At 43.2% G+C, this 15,514-nt stretch overlaps 1 protein-coding gene across 1 annotated transcript in view; it reads right to left on the reverse strand.

Moving 5' to 3' along the window:
* The window catches only part of atp6v0e1 (ATPase H+ transporting V0 subunit e1), a 59,496-nt gene extending 48,012 nt beyond the window's left edge, over nt 1–11,484 (reverse strand). Inside the window, exons 1-2 of the mRNA XM_059990167.1 lie at nt 11,307–11,484; nt 10,118–10,165 (exon numbers count right to left, since the gene is read on the reverse strand). Of these exons, the coding sequence (XP_059846150.1) occupies nt 10,118–10,165; nt 11,307–11,410 (152 nt within the window). The 5' untranslated portion in view covers nt 11,411–11,484. The remainder of the gene's footprint in view (nt 1–10,117; nt 10,166–11,306) is intronic.
* Nucleotides 11,485–15,514: the final 4,030 nt, after the last annotated feature.

The raw sequence follows: 15,514 nt of genomic DNA on the forward strand, positions 1-15,514 counted from the left end.
CATGCAGTCGGACTGTCAGGAAGGGCAGACAAATGATAGGACAAAATTGCAGCCAACAGGGTGAGTATCAGTGCATTAAGGATACAAAATCAAAAAGGGTAGCAAATGCAGCACTCAAAGTGTTACATCTCAATGCACAGAATATAAGAAACAAAGTGGATGATCTTGTTGCACCACTACAGATTGCCAGGTATGATGTTGTGGGTGTAGGATGGTTGTAGTTGGGAGCTGAACTTCCAAGGTTACACATTGCATCAAAGAGATAGGAAGGTAGGCAGAGGGGTGGCATGGTTCTGCTGGTAAAAAATGGCATCAAATCAGTAGCAAGATGTGACATAAGATCAGAAGACGTTAAATTCTTGGGGGTTGAGATAAGAAACTGCAAGGGTAAAAACACCCTGATGGCAGTTATATGGAGGCCTCCCTACCGTAGCCAGAATATGGACCACACATTACAACAGGAAATGGAAAAGGTGTGTCAAAAGGGCAATGTTATGATAGTCATGGGAGATTGTAACATGCAGGTTGATTGTGAAAATCAGGTTGCCAACGGATCTCAAGAGACTGAATTTGTCAAATGCCTACAAGATGGCATTTTAGAGCAGTTTGTTGTTAAGCCTACTTGGGAATCAGCTTTACTGGATTGGGTGTTATGTAATGAACCAAGGCAATTAGAAATCTTACGATAAAAGAGCCCTTTGGAGCCAGTGATCACAATATGATTGAGTTCAACTTGGAATTTGAGAGGGAGAAAGTGAAGTCTTACATAGCAGTATTTCAGTGGATTAAAGGAAATTACAGTGGTATGAGAGGAGTAGGCCAAAGATAATTGGAAGGAGCTGCTGGCAGGGATGACGGCAATGCAGCAACGGTGAGTGTTTCTGGGAAAAATGAAGGTGCAGGACAGATGTACTCCAAAAACAAAAATACTCAAATGGCAAAATAGTATAACCGTGGCTGAGAAGGGTAATCAAAGAGAGGACAGACAAAGCAAAAATTAGCAGGAAAATAGAGGAATGATAAGCTTTAAAAAACCTACAGAGAGCACCTAAAAGAATCATTAGAAGGGAAAAGATGAAATATGAAAGCAAGCTAACAGATTATATCAAATAGTAAAAACTTTTTCAAGTATGTAAAAAAATAAAACAGAAATGACTGTGGATATAGGACCACTAGAAAATGAGACCAGAGAAATAATAACAGGGCACAAGGAGCAAACAGATGAACTAAATGAGTATTTTTGCAGTCTTCACAGTGGAAGACACTAGCAGTGTGCCAGATGTTGTAGTGTGTGAAGGAAGAGAAGTGAGTGCAGTTACTATTTCAAGGGAGAAGATGCTCAAAAAGCTGAAAGACCTAAGGGTACACAAGTCACACGGACCAGCTGAACTGCACCTTAGGGTTCTGAAAGAGGTAGTGGTAGAGATTGTGGAGGCATTAGTAAAGAACATTGGACTATGGCAAGGTGCCAGAGAACTGGAAAATTGCAAATGTCACCCTACTCTTTAAGAAAAGTGGAAGACAGCAGAAAGGTAATTATAGACCAGTTAGCCTGACCTCAGTGGTTGGAAAGATGTTGGAGTCAATTGTTAAGGATGAGGTTATGGAGTACTTGGTGACACAGGACAAGATAGGACAAAGTCAGCATGGTTTCCTTAAGGGAAAATCTTCTCTGACAAACTTGTTGAATTCTTTGAGATTACAAGTAGGATAGATAAATGAGATGCAGTGGATGTTGTATATTTGGACTTTCAGAAGACCTTTGACAAGCTGCCACACATGAGATTGCTTACCAAGTTAAGAGACCATGGTATTAAAGGAAAGTTTCTAACATGGCTAGAGCATTGGCTGATTGGTAGGAGGCAGCAAGTGGGAATGAAAGGATCCTTGTCTGGTTGGTTGCCAGGAACTAGTGGTGTTCTGCAGGGGTTGGTGTTGGGACTGCTTTGTTTTATGCTATATATATATATATATATATATATATATATCTATCAATGATTTAAATGGTGGAATAGATGGCTTTGTTGCCAAGATTGCAGATGATATAAAGATTAGTGGAGGGGCAGGTAGTGTTGAGGAAATATGTAGGGTGTAGAAGGACTTAGACAGATTAGGGGAATGAGCAAGAAAGTGGCAAATGAAAAACAATGTTGGAAAATGCAAGGTCATACACTTTGGTAGTAGAAATAAATGTGCAGACTATTTTCTAAACAGGGAGAAAATCTAAAAATCTGAGATGCAAAGGGACTTGGGAGTCCTTGTGCAGAAGACCTTAAAGGTTAGCTTGCAGTTTGAGTTGGTGGTGAGGAAGGGAAATGCAATGCTAGCATTCATTTCAAGAGGTCTAGAATACAAGAGCAGGGACATGATGCTGAGGCTTTGTAAGACACTGGTGAAGCTTCACCTTGAGTATTGTGAACAGCTTTGGGTCTCCTCATCTAGGAAAAAATGTGCTGGCATTGGACAGGGCCCAAAATGCGGTTCACAAGGATGATTCCGGGAATAAAAAGGTTATCATACAGGGAACATTTGATGGCTCTGCATCTGTACTTGCTGGAATTTAGAAGGATAAGGGGGGAAGAAAAGGATCAGCCATGATTGAATGGTGGTACAAATTCAATGGACCAAATGGCCTAATTCTGCTCCCTTGTCTTATGGTCTTATGGAACGAATAGAATGTCTTTGCAGTCCAAATCCATAGACCCCCAAAAATGACAACACGGGTAGATATGGTGGTCAAGGTGGTATATGGTGTGCTTGTCTTCAGTCAGGGTGCAGAATACAGTTGAGATGCTGGATAGCCTACACAGAGCATTGAGTGGAGTTCTGGTTGCCACATCAGAAAGTAGATAGTTGTAGTGGAGAGAGTACAGTCACTAGGATGTTGCTTGTATTGGAGGACTTTAATTGAGGGAGATAGATTGAATTGACTGGGCTTGTTGTCAGTGGAGCAAAGTAGTTCAAGGGGTGATCTGATAAATGCAAGAATATGACAGGCACAGATAGGCTAGTTAAAATCCGTTCTTCACTGTTCAAAGACAAGAGGGCATAAATGAGAGGAGGAAGTTTTAAAGGGAATCTGACAGGGAGTTTTTTTTAACCCCTCCAACCCCCCCCCCCCCCCCCAATCTGGTACGCACTGCCAAAAGTACTGGTGGAATCAGATACAATTACTCCATTTAAGAGGCATTCAGATAGATATTTAAATAGTCAAGGAATGAAGCAAAAGGGATTAGTGCAAATGGGCAAAATGTTTAAAAATGTTTAGTGTTAAAAATTGGAAGTGAATTTATTATCCAAGTACATATATGTCAGCATATACATCCCTGAGATTCATTTTCTTGTGGACATATTCAATAAATCCAATAACCATTGAAGAATGGAAGACCACATCCAACAAGGTAGACAACCAGTGAGGCAAAGAAAACAAAGGGTACAAATACAAACACATAATTTTTAAAAAAGCAAGCAATAAATGTCAAGAACATGAGTCCCTGTCCACAGTTTGTGGGACAGTTCAGTTATGGGGCAAATGAAGTTATCCCCTCTGGTTTAAGAGCCTGATGGTTGAAAAGTAATAACTGTTCTTGAACATTTGGGCATGAGTCCTGAGGCTCCTGTACCTTCTCTCTGATGGAATCAGCAGGACGAGAGCATGTCTGGGTGGTGGGGTTCCTGATGATGGATGCTGCTTTCCTGCAACAATGTTTTGTGTATATGTGCTCAATGGTAGGGAGGGTCTTACCAATGATGGACTGGGCTGTATCCACTACTTTTTGTAGGATTTGTTCAAGGGCATTGGTGTTTCTATACCGGGCTGTGATGCAACCAATCAATATACTCTCCACCACTCATCTATTGAGGTTTGTCAAACTGTTAATGTCATACCAAATCAAAGTTCTAAGCAAGTCCAGTTACTGCTGTGCTTTCTTCCTAATGGCACTTATGTGCTGGGCCCACAACAGATCCTCTGAAATAATAACACAAGGGAACTTAACGCTGCTGACCCTCTCCACCTGATTCCCCCGATGAGGACAGGCTCATGAACTTCCAATTTCCTCCTTGCTTTTGCTGACTTTGAGTAAGAAGTTGTTGTTAAGGTAGCACTCAGCCAGATTTTCAATTTCCCTCCTGTATTCTGATTTGTCACCACCTTTGATTTGTCCAACATCAGGGGATCATCAGCAAACTTAAATATGGCATTTGAGCTGTGCTTAGCCACACAGTCCAAATGTAAAGCAAGTAGAGCAGGGAGGTAAGCACATGGCCTTGTGATCACTTAAGCCGATAGAGGTAGTGGAGACGTTGCTAATCTAGTATAGAGGTGGTGGAGCTAAAGGCCTGTTCAGATTCTCCAGTTTATTTAGAGTCACAGTGAAGTGTAGATTAAAGGTGGAGCTATAAATTTATACTTCATGCAAGTACAGGAAATAAACAAATGAATGCAGTGCAGTAGCAAACATAGCTTGCAATATAATAATCAGAACTGCAAATTCATTATACCAAATTGTAACACAGTGAAAAGCAGCAGCTTAGTGGCCACAAGAGAAATGTTAATGTGATAATGTAACAAATCACGCAGCTTCAAAATAGTTTTATGGAATGGGAGTTTATACAGGTAGTCCCCGAGTTACGAACGTCCAACTTACGGACAACTCGTACTTACGAACTGAGGAAGGAGAACACCATCCGCCATTTTAAGTCCGATCGCAACACCGTCCGTCATTTTAAATTGTTGCTGTTGACACTGTGTTGAGTGCTAAACTTTGTATTTGGCTCAAATTTTTCTTATTAAGATTCACCCTGACCCCACCCACTCCTGTTCCAGTCGGCTGGTGGCGCAGTGAGATCAGCGCGAGGCTCGAAAATGGAGGTTGCCAAGTTCCATCCAGTGACAGACCGCTCCCGTGCCAGGTTGATGTCGATCCAGTGACTCCCGTACCATCCGTGCCGGGTTGATGCTGAGCTTGCAACTCGACCTCGTCAAAAAAAACCCTGCCAACTCCAGTTTAAGCTCCCATGCGGAATATTGTGGAGGATCAAATACCCAAACCCAGCACAGTCCCCACTTGTCCCATTTAGCCTGTATCAGTGCGGTGGAGTTTAGGACCCGGGGAATTCAGTGTGGTGTTCCTCAGGACCCAGCAGACCTCGGGAGCTGGCGCAGCTTCAACATTAAAACTCTTATTCAGAAAACACTGAATATAATGGAGGTCTGGGTAGACTGCCTGAACAATCTGCCAAAGCGAGAGGATTATTCTGTTTCTTTAATCATTTGCCTTTGGCTATTAGGCTATGGCGTATATCTCTGTAGTGGGACAAATGGAGATTCTTAAACAGATCTTTGAGCCTTCCCTAGTAGATCCCGAAAAAAATCAAAAATAAATACACAAATACTGTTGAGAGATTGTTTCTGGGTTGCGGGGTTTTAGTTCTGTTCCTTCTGCCCAGTGCGCATGCGTGTAGCTCCCCGCATTACAGAGTGTAATTCAACACGTACAAACAAGCTGTATGAACTCAGCAGGTGGGGCAGCATCCATTGAAATGAGCAGTCAACCTGCTGACTGCTGAGTCCATCTAGCTTGTTTGTACGTGTTGATTTGACCACAGCATCTGCAGTGTACTTTTGTGTTTACACAGTGTAATTCAGTGGTCCCCAACAACCGGGCCGCGAGGAAACAATATGAGTCAGCTGCACCTTTTCTCATACCCTGTCTCGCCCACTGTTAAACTTGAACACATGTGAGATCATCAGACACCTAAACGCATTGATACTCTCACACCAGGGATCACTGGTTCGCCTCGGGCAGTCGGCGAGAACCGCCAATGCTACTGGCCCGGAACGCGGCCGGCGGGAAGTGCTGTTGCTACCGGCCCAGAGTGCGGACAGATGGGCACCGCCTCTAAAACTGTTCACTACACCGCATGTTCATGCTAAAATATTCGCAGACGATCTAATTCCAGTTCAGGGTTCTGCAAGTATCAGAGCAGCTACTGCGTTGTGATCTACTGAAACAAACTTTTGACCCTACAAGGGGGGTGGGCGGGTGCCCTGTCACACTCCTTGCTTGGTAGCTCTCTCCGGACTGGAACCACCGTGGCTCCGGCACAGGGACTTGCGGCCCTGACCTTGTCTTCTCACCCCACCCATGGCCAGCCGCACCTGGCCAAGGCGTCTGGCGGCAGGCGAACGGAGGTTGCCTAATGAGGCAAAGAAGCCCTCAAAACTGCTTCGGGACCCTGAGTCCAAGCACTCTGCACTTAAAGACAAACCCGCTGAGTTTTTCGAGCGGAAAAAAAATGTAGGCAAGCGGAACAGAAGCTAAGTGCCGAGAGCCGCTAAAACTACATTGCGGAATAGACTGGGCATAAGGAACCTGCTTCGAGTATCGCTATACTCTGGTCGTGTTTAACACCCCGCCGGCTGGTCGGCAAGAATATTGTCAATATTAAATCGGTCCGCAGTGCAGAAAAGGGTGGGTACCCCTGGTGCTTATACAAATGTGTTTACACAATATTTCTACTTCTTGGTTGCGGGGTTTTACTTCCGGTCTCTTCTGCCTTGGTGCGCATGCGTGTAACTAATCGCTCTGGGGATCAATCTCGCCTTTGACTATGGCCAAGGTAGGGGATCTTGGGCTTAAAAAGGTTGGTGACCACTACTTTAAAGGTACATGAGCGCATGCCTGTTCTGCCTGATTTCAGCTTGTGATGTTCTCATTACAAACGATCATGGTGCAAGCTGCCAGACTATTGTTCCTTTGGTAAATAGGTCTGAAACCCAAACAGCTTCACCACAGCTACAAAGATTTTGCTGTGTCTGAGTTCATGCTTGCTCTTCATTTTCTCAAGGTGTTATCTCAAACTTTCTCAATTTGTCCAAGTCCAGTAAATGAGAAGGGAAGAAAGTGCAGCCAGGCTTGTTCTCAGTCTCCGGCCCAATGACAGCTCTGCAGGACCGTCACCATTCCTAAGAGGTTTAGAGCGATAAGCTGACAGAGCTAATTCTCTCAAAGCATCTGAGCCATTGCTCCAAGTCCCCTGGTTTAGAGGAATCAAATGCCTCAGGGGGTTTTATTAGGTAAGTAGATGTGCGTACTGCAGGTATTTGCTCTATTTTCTTGTTTGTTTATTTATTACTTTATTCATTTGGACTACAGAAGTCTTCTTTTCTCTCTGAGTTAGACTGACTTCTTGGCTGTGTTTGTGTCTCTGTGCACTTCCCCAGGCTAGTGGCCCACAGATTTTAACTTTTGGTTGCCTAGCAACCCTAGCCCTTTCTCAGCTCATGCTTTATAGAGCATACAATTAGCAAACTAGCATAGACAGTTTAGGTTGTTAAGTCTCTGGATTTTTTCCATAGATACAGACAGTCTTACTGTAAATTCTTTCTTGTTGGAGATCTCACATGGTCTTTAGCGACAATCACTTCTAACACCATGTTGTGTTCGCTATTGAGAGACAGTACAGAGCATACCCGGATGCCAGCATTTAGGATATTCAAGTGAGCTTTATTGATAACCAAGCTTGTACAGCATGTGAACTCCTCCCATGTGAGAGTGACTGAGTGGCATAGGAATGATACTATTAACAACCACTGCAGGCATTAAGGGGAAAGCAACTCTAGAGTCGAAGCATACCTCTGAACAAACCAAGATAAGATGAGATGAAGGCATAACATTTCAAATAATCATCATGACAAGATTGTTGGCACAAGGATCTTCAATCATCAGATCAAAAAGAGGTGTAATTGCTTAAAGTAGGTATAATATACAAATTCTCATTCACAGCTGCTCAGTAAATGATTCACACTTAAGATCTTGACATCACAGAATTCTACGTAAACAGTAGTGACAAAAGTGATGGTGACAAACCGTATCTAATCACATACTCTTGTCATCCAATGGAATTATCCACACTCAATCTTCCACCATCTATATCCTGTGGGTCATCACTGGCAACAAACTCAAGCTGAATACCAGTGGCAAGTGACTCACTCCTGACATCCTAAAGCTTTTCCATAATCTATAATGCAGAAGGCAGGAGTATGATGTACCTTCCACTTGCCTGTTATTGTGCACCTCTAACAAAGATGCCACTAAGCTAGAGAGGGTACAGAAAAGATGTCACCAGGGTCAGAGGGCCTGTGTTTTAAGCAGCTTAGACCCTTTTTATCTGAAGCATAGGGTGGTTGAGGGGTGGCCTTCTGCAGATACAAAATCATGAGGTAGACAGGGTGGATGGATACAGTCTTTTCCAAGAACTGGAGTCTAGAGTTAGGGAAAAGACTTAAAAGGTTCTCTAGGGGACAATTTTTTTCCAGAGAGGATGGCTGATATTTGAAACAAAACTAGTGCTGTACCAGAAGGATCAATGCCTTGTACATTAATGATTTGGATAAGCTGACAGGAAGGAAGATGGTCTTAGGCTGCAGAACAATATTGATTAGGTGGAATTTAATCCTAATAAGTATGATTTGATACATTCAATACAATTAATAAGGATAGGAGGTACACAATAAATGGTATGGCTGCAGGAAGTATTGAGCAAATGAGCAACCTGTTTAATGTAAAAGCCTAATGATCTCTGAACATGCAGCACCAGTTATTCAGCTGATGAATGCATATGCAATACTTGCCTTTATTAGGTGGGCTTTAGTAGTTAAGAGGGGAGAGGTTAGGAACAGCATCAGAAAACAGATCAACCAGAATTGGAGTATTGCCCTGATCACATTATAGAGACTACACTGGAGAAAATGCTGAGATTTGCCTGGCTATTTCTTGGGATGGAATGTTTTCGTTATAAAGGAATGAATAGACTGGATTTATTTTCCTTAGAGCAGAGTAGGTATCTGCTACGAGGTAAATGAAAAAAATGAGGAACATACTGTAGACAACAGGAAACTTTTCTCCATAATAAGGGCATCAAAAACTAAACAGCACAGGTCTATGGCTGTGTGAAGGGATTTGGAGGGGATCTGAAGGAATCAAGAACCCACTGAGAGGATGGTGAAGGTATTCTTACATCAGTTTAAAAGTATCTAGACCTGAATCAGCCAAGGATAAATGATGACAGACCAAGATATAATAAATGAGATTAACAAGGGTGTTGTATGTAAAGGGGGTTTCTTCTTTTTTCTTTGTTACTGTTAACTAGCAGGAATGCTCCTTTGTTGCAAGAGAGTGCTGGAAGCTTGTTTGGGTTAAGATTTACTGATAACGAGAATTGTATTCCTTTGTAAACCAAATGAGGATTAATGTTCTTTCTTCTGAGTCTGTAAGCTTTTGTTGACGGGCTTTTGGGCAGATCGGCGCGAGGGGGTTGAGAGAGAGGACGCAATGTTGTAAGCTGGGCGAGGATCGGACCCAAAGCGGGGGTCCGAGGCCAGGAGGTACTCCGAGAAGGGGGGATGAAGCTAGATGTGCTTGGTTGACCACTCGGTGGGTCCTGAGCTGCAAGTCGAGGAGTTCGAAGGGGATCGAATGGTGGCCAGAAGACTTCAGTAATTGAGCTCCAACGGTTGTGCACGAAGTGGTTTGGACTTTGATAAGTTTGGCGCCTTTTCGTTATTTTTTCTCTTCATATATACTGTATCGTTATTAATCACTTAGTTATAGTAACCTTTATAAATTGTACTCATTTAATCGTTTATGGTGTACTGTCTGTTTTTGGGAGAGGCGGGGACATCACACAGCATACACACCAGCTGATTACCCAGTTTGGCCGGGCCGAAGGCTGCTCCCCCTAGACAAGAACGAGCTGAGCGAGCCTGAGGCAACCCAGGGGGTTACATGTACTTGATGGCCAGCATATATGCAAATGATAGCCCAAAGGGTCCATTTCCATGGTGTGTGGCTAGATGCAGAACATTCTGCTGGAAATATGTTTGTCAGCCCTTCAAAGGGTCCAAAACCTGAAGCTCACTACTTGGCACTGTGAGTATCTGGATGAGGAAGACTGCAGCAACTCAACATCTCCATCTTCTCAAGGGCAATGAGGGGCGGACAATAAATGTTGGCCATGCCTTTAACATCCAGATATTGAGAGTTTTATAGAAATAACATCAGTTCACAATGTCCTTGAAACATCCTTCAACAGAAATATTGTTTATACTTACAAAAGGTAGCAACAAACAGCACTGGTCACCAGCATAGTATTAATGACACTGTGGAAGAAAGAAGGTTTTAATGCATCAAAAACCTTTTCTCTGTCAAAGTTCCCAATGAACAAAATGTCACACAAAGCTTTAAACATTTCTATTTTGATAAATCAGTTTGCTGGTTACATTATATTGAGAGACAAATAATACAATATTTCCCTATCCCCATGATATTTTTAAATCGATTTTATTTCAGAAATATTAGTTGTGTTACTGTTCAAGCTTTTTTATATCAATGCTACTTAACTGAAAAATATGCAGTGACGTGTTAGCCTTGTAATTCACAAGGGGTTCACACAAAGTGCTAACGATATTGTCGAAATCATAATTTGCCAAAATCAGCCCCACTTACTGCACTGTTTTTCATTATCTGTCTACAACCTGCAATGCATCGTTTAAACACAACAAACACTGATACAACTAGTTTCAAAGTCGAGTTAAGGTTACTTCCCCCCACAGGAACAGCTTCTTCCCCTCTGCCATCCGATTCCTAAATGGACATTGAACCCTTGGACACTACCTCACTTTTTTATTGCATAGTATTCATTTTTTGCACAGTGTTTAATCTGTTCAATATACGTATACGGTAAATGATTTATTATCATATTGTGTATTTTCTATATTACGCATTGCATTGTACTGCTGCTGCTAAGTTAACAAATTTCATGTCACATGCCGGTGATAATAAACCTGATTTTGATTCCATAAATACGTTCTACACTACTTTTCCAAACTGTGCCCACTAAGAAAAGGCTCCTTCATTTTTTGTCCTCATTCCCACATTTCACGCTCTAACAATTCTATCCTTGCTCTTTTCCCTCCCACTATCTATCCCAGTGCTCATACTAAGACACTGCGGCGAATTACTTCTGCCTCTCCCGCGCGTCAAATTTCTCACCGTTCCCTACAAGTCGTCTCCCTCCTCGCTCGCACTCGGCGAATACACCCCATCCCGTTCCCCCCACACGGGGTCTCCCTCCTTCCCGTGTCCTCACAGCGTCTGTTCGAGAGGTTACAACTCGGGAGGCTGGTTGTTCTGTGACGCAGATTCAACCCCGAGTGAAAGGCATTTGAGATGTCCCGTCCTCAAGCCCAGCTCTCCCACCGCACCTCTTCCCCACCACCACCAACTCTCCGCATGCCTTACCCTCTATTCGGTCCTTTCGGGATAAACCACGGCACAATGCCGCCCACGACCCCCCAGAATACGGTGAGAACGATGATGGGCACCGTTAGACCACTGTAACCCATGACGAACCCTCAGCAGTCCTGCTCTTGCCTAACGCCACCAGTCTCCCGGAAACCAGCTGGCGGAAATGACGCCACTTTCTGCTCCCGCCCCGTCCGCGCACCCGCGGAAGGAAACGTCACAACCGAGCCGCCGTTGATTGACGGGCGACCTGCTGAACCTGGTGGAACCGGGTCTGAGCGTCCTCAGCTGGGTTCATCTATCGCTTACCATCCCTCCATACTGGCTTTCACCCCTCTACTTTTAAGTGTTCATCTCCCTCCCAGGATATTACTTGACTCACGGAGTTCCTCCTACTTCCTGTCTGTTGCTCCAGATTCTTACCTCTGCAGTCTCTCCTGAATGGGGCCTGTAGTTCCCTAATGGGTTGTCCTATCTCCCTGATTACCCTCTTGCTTCAAACACCAGATTATGAAGCGTAGCAACAGACCATACAGCCCTCTAAGTCGACCAAAGACGAATCCCATGCTGCCCGACCTGCTGAGTTCCTCCAGCGTGTTGCTTTCACCCAGCTTCTGGAGTATTTTGTGTTTACGAATCCCATTTTATTCGCCCCATATTTCCATCAACTTCCCACAGGTTCCACCTATCACCGGGACACAAGGCAATTCACAGTGGACAATTCCCTAATAATCCACACGTAAGGAGAGGATCTATCCTGGACCCAACATATTGGTGCAATCACAAAGAAGGCACAACAGCAGCTACATTTACTATGGAGTCTCAGGAGATTTGGTATGTCACCAAAGGGTCGTAGTCAAAAGTTCCAAGTAAATTTATTATGAAAGAACATATATACCACCATAAACAACCTAGTGATTTACTTTCTTGTGGGCATACTCAAATCTATAATAGAATAATAACCATAATAGAATCAATGAAAGACTGCACCAACTTGGGTGTTCAAACACTGTGGAAAAGCCTGTGCCAATACAAAAAGAAAAAAATAATAATAAATAAGCAGTAAATATCAAGAACATGAGGTGAAGAGTCCTTGAAAGTGAGTCCACAGCTTGTGGGAACTTTTGGATGATGGGGGCAAGTAGTCCTGAGGCTCCTGTACCTTTTTCCTGATGCCAGCAGCGAGAAGAGAGCATGGCCTCCGTGGTGGGGGTCCCTGATGATGGATGCTGCTTTCCTGCAACAATGCTTCATGTTGGTATATTCAATGGTTGGGAGGGCTTTAACCATGATGGTCTGGGCCATATCCATTACTTTTTTGTAGAGGTACTGCTGTGCCTACTTCATAATTGCACTTATCTGCTGGGTCCAGGGCAAGTCCTCTTAAATGATAACACTGAAGAATTTAAAGTTGCTGACCCACTTCAGCCCAGATCCTCTGGTTTCCTCCTCCTGAAGTCAACAATCAACTCCTTGGTCTTGGTGATGTTGTTGCTGTGGCACCACTCAGCCAGATTTCCAATCTCCTCCCAATATGCCGATTTGTCACCACCTTTGATTTGGCCAACGACAGTGGTGTCATCAGCAAACTTGAATATGGTATTGGAGCTGTGCTTAGCCACACAGTCATAAGTTTAAAGCGACAGATCAGGGGGATAAGCCCACAGCCTTGTGGTCACCTGTGTTGATGGAGATGTTGTCAATCCAAACTGACTGGGGTCTGCAAGTGAGGAAATTGAGGATCCAATTGCACAAGGAGTTATTGAGGCCAAGGCCTTGAAGCTTATTGATTAGTTTTGAGTGGCTGATGATATTGATTGCTGAGCAATAGTTGATAAGGAGAATCTTTGCTGCCCAAATATTCCAGAGTTGAGTGAAAAGTCAATGAGAGACATCTGTTGCTCAGGTAGGGAAATTAGAATGGGTCAAAGTTGCTTCTCAGGCTTGAGTTGATATGCTTCATAGAGCACTACAACAGAGAAACAGGCCCTTCAGTCCATCTAGTCCATGCTACACAATTATTCTGTCTAGTCCCATTGACCTGCACATGGACCTTAGCCTTCAATGCTCCTCCTATCCATGTATTAATCAAACTTCTCTTAAACGTTGAAATCAAACCCACATCCACCACTTCCTCTGGCAGCTCTGTCCACATTTTCATCATCCTCTGAATGAAATTCACCCTTATATTCCCAGAACCTTCTGCTCTACCATTCACTGTATGCCCTACTCTAGTTTGTTCCCCCAATGTTCAATGTTCAGAGTGCAACACCGATTACATTACTTGTCTGCATTAAATTCTGTCTGCCATTTTTCAAGCTCATTTTTCCAGCTAATCCAGGTCACATTGCAAGGTTTGATAGCCTTCCTTACTGTCTACTACACCTTCAATCTTGGTGTTACATGTAAATCCACTGACAAGACTCTTGCACATTTCTATAGATGCATTCTGACTGGTTGCATCACCAAAATGGTGTGGAGTCTCCAGTGCACAGGGTCAAAATATGCTGCATAGGGGTGTAAACTCAGCCCGCTCCATCAGGGCACTAGCCTCACCAACAGTGAGAACATCTGCAAAAGGTGGTGCATCAAGATGATGTGGTGAGGGTCCTTAATGATATATCTATCTATATATACGTATGTATTGTTTATTGCAACTTACAGTAAATTTTCTGTACTGCTGCTGCAAAACAACGAAGTTCCATGACACATGTCAGTGATAATACACATGATTCCTATTTTGATGTATTTGTGATATGGGGGGGAAATCATGTGGTGACAGGGAGAACATGCAAACTCCACACAAAAATGCCTAGAAGGATTGAAACTGAGTCGTACTCGCTGTGAGGCAGTGGCCTTGGAGCGCTGCACAACTTGTAGAGGTTACAGTGATTGAAGAGTAAAACCACTGTGCAATTTGAAAGCAATGTTAAAAATTTTAACCAACAGTGTACAATGTAGATCAACAAGAACAAGGGTGCTGAATAGACATAAAGTGGTGTGAGCACAGGCAGGGGTAGCAGAGTGTAGGATGTTTGAGTTTATGACAGGAAGAAGTTGAATGCAGTGTTGAAATAGTCAAGTTTTGAGGTAACAGTGTATGAAGTCTTCATCGGTTGATGGCTGAAACACTATTGTAATTTGATAAAAGATATTAATTTTATGAATATTTATTGATGAGTTTTTTTATTTGTTTGGTATTATCTTTAGTATAATTTAAGATCCTATGGACCTTGCCGATTCCCTGCAGAGGTTGAGCAAAATTTGGCTACAAAACAATGTTTGGATTTTCCATAACCTTGATTGCTTGCGCGATTTCATGCCTCTTGTTTGCCTTATAATTGCTAGTTTAAGTAGCCTCCTCCTGCATCCTTTATACCCCTGCCATAAGTTTCTATTTTCATCAAACCCTCAGTTCCCTTGAGAATAAAAACATGCTAAATATATGAAATGGAAATAGAAAAGGCTCAACACAGGTCGAACTCCGTTGGAAAGAGATACACAAGAGGACAGAACTTATAAAACACTGGTCAGACTACAGCTGGTGTATCGTGTCCATTCCTGGTTATGCCCTGTATCTGGAAAGGTGTGGTAGTGCTGGACAGGGTGCAGAGAAGAATGACCAGGATATTGCCTGTGATGGAGTGGTTCAGTTGTGAAGAGAGTCCGGAGAAGCTAGGTCTATTCCACAGGGGAGGGGTTCAGAGGGAAGATGTTTGATATACATAAAATTATGAGGGGTATGGATAAGAAAGACTGCAGTAAATTGTAGAAGTGCAAAACAGTCCAGTCATTGTTGCAGGGTATTGAATTGACAGGCAATACCAGTGGAGCAGAGTGTAAAACAGAAGGTGCATTCCAGATTAATCTGAGCCTCCCACTATGGCAGAAGACAGAATGAACAGAACCTTTGCTTGTGTTACATTTATTTCTTATTGCTCTTATCCCACGCTCTTTCCTGAACCAGACCAGATCAGAGTTGTCCTTCCATTTCATTGGTCTTTAGATACAGCAGGTCAACTTTCACAATTTCCACAAACATCAGTAAGATTCCACCTGGTTCTCCTCGCCTTCCTATATTTCTATGCTTTCCAGTCCACTCCTCTACCTATCACTCCTTGTTTCATAGCACTTTCTCATACAGTCACGAAGGGGTGTAACATTGCCCCATCACCATTTTCTTCCCATTATCCAAGGATCCAAGT

Source organism: Hypanus sabinus, chromosome 15 (genome assembly GCF_030144855.1).
Source record: "Hypanus sabinus isolate sHypSab1 chromosome 15, sHypSab1.hap1, whole genome shotgun sequence".
NCBI lineage: Eukaryota > Metazoa > Chordata > Chondrichthyes > Myliobatiformes > Dasyatidae > Hypanus > Hypanus sabinus.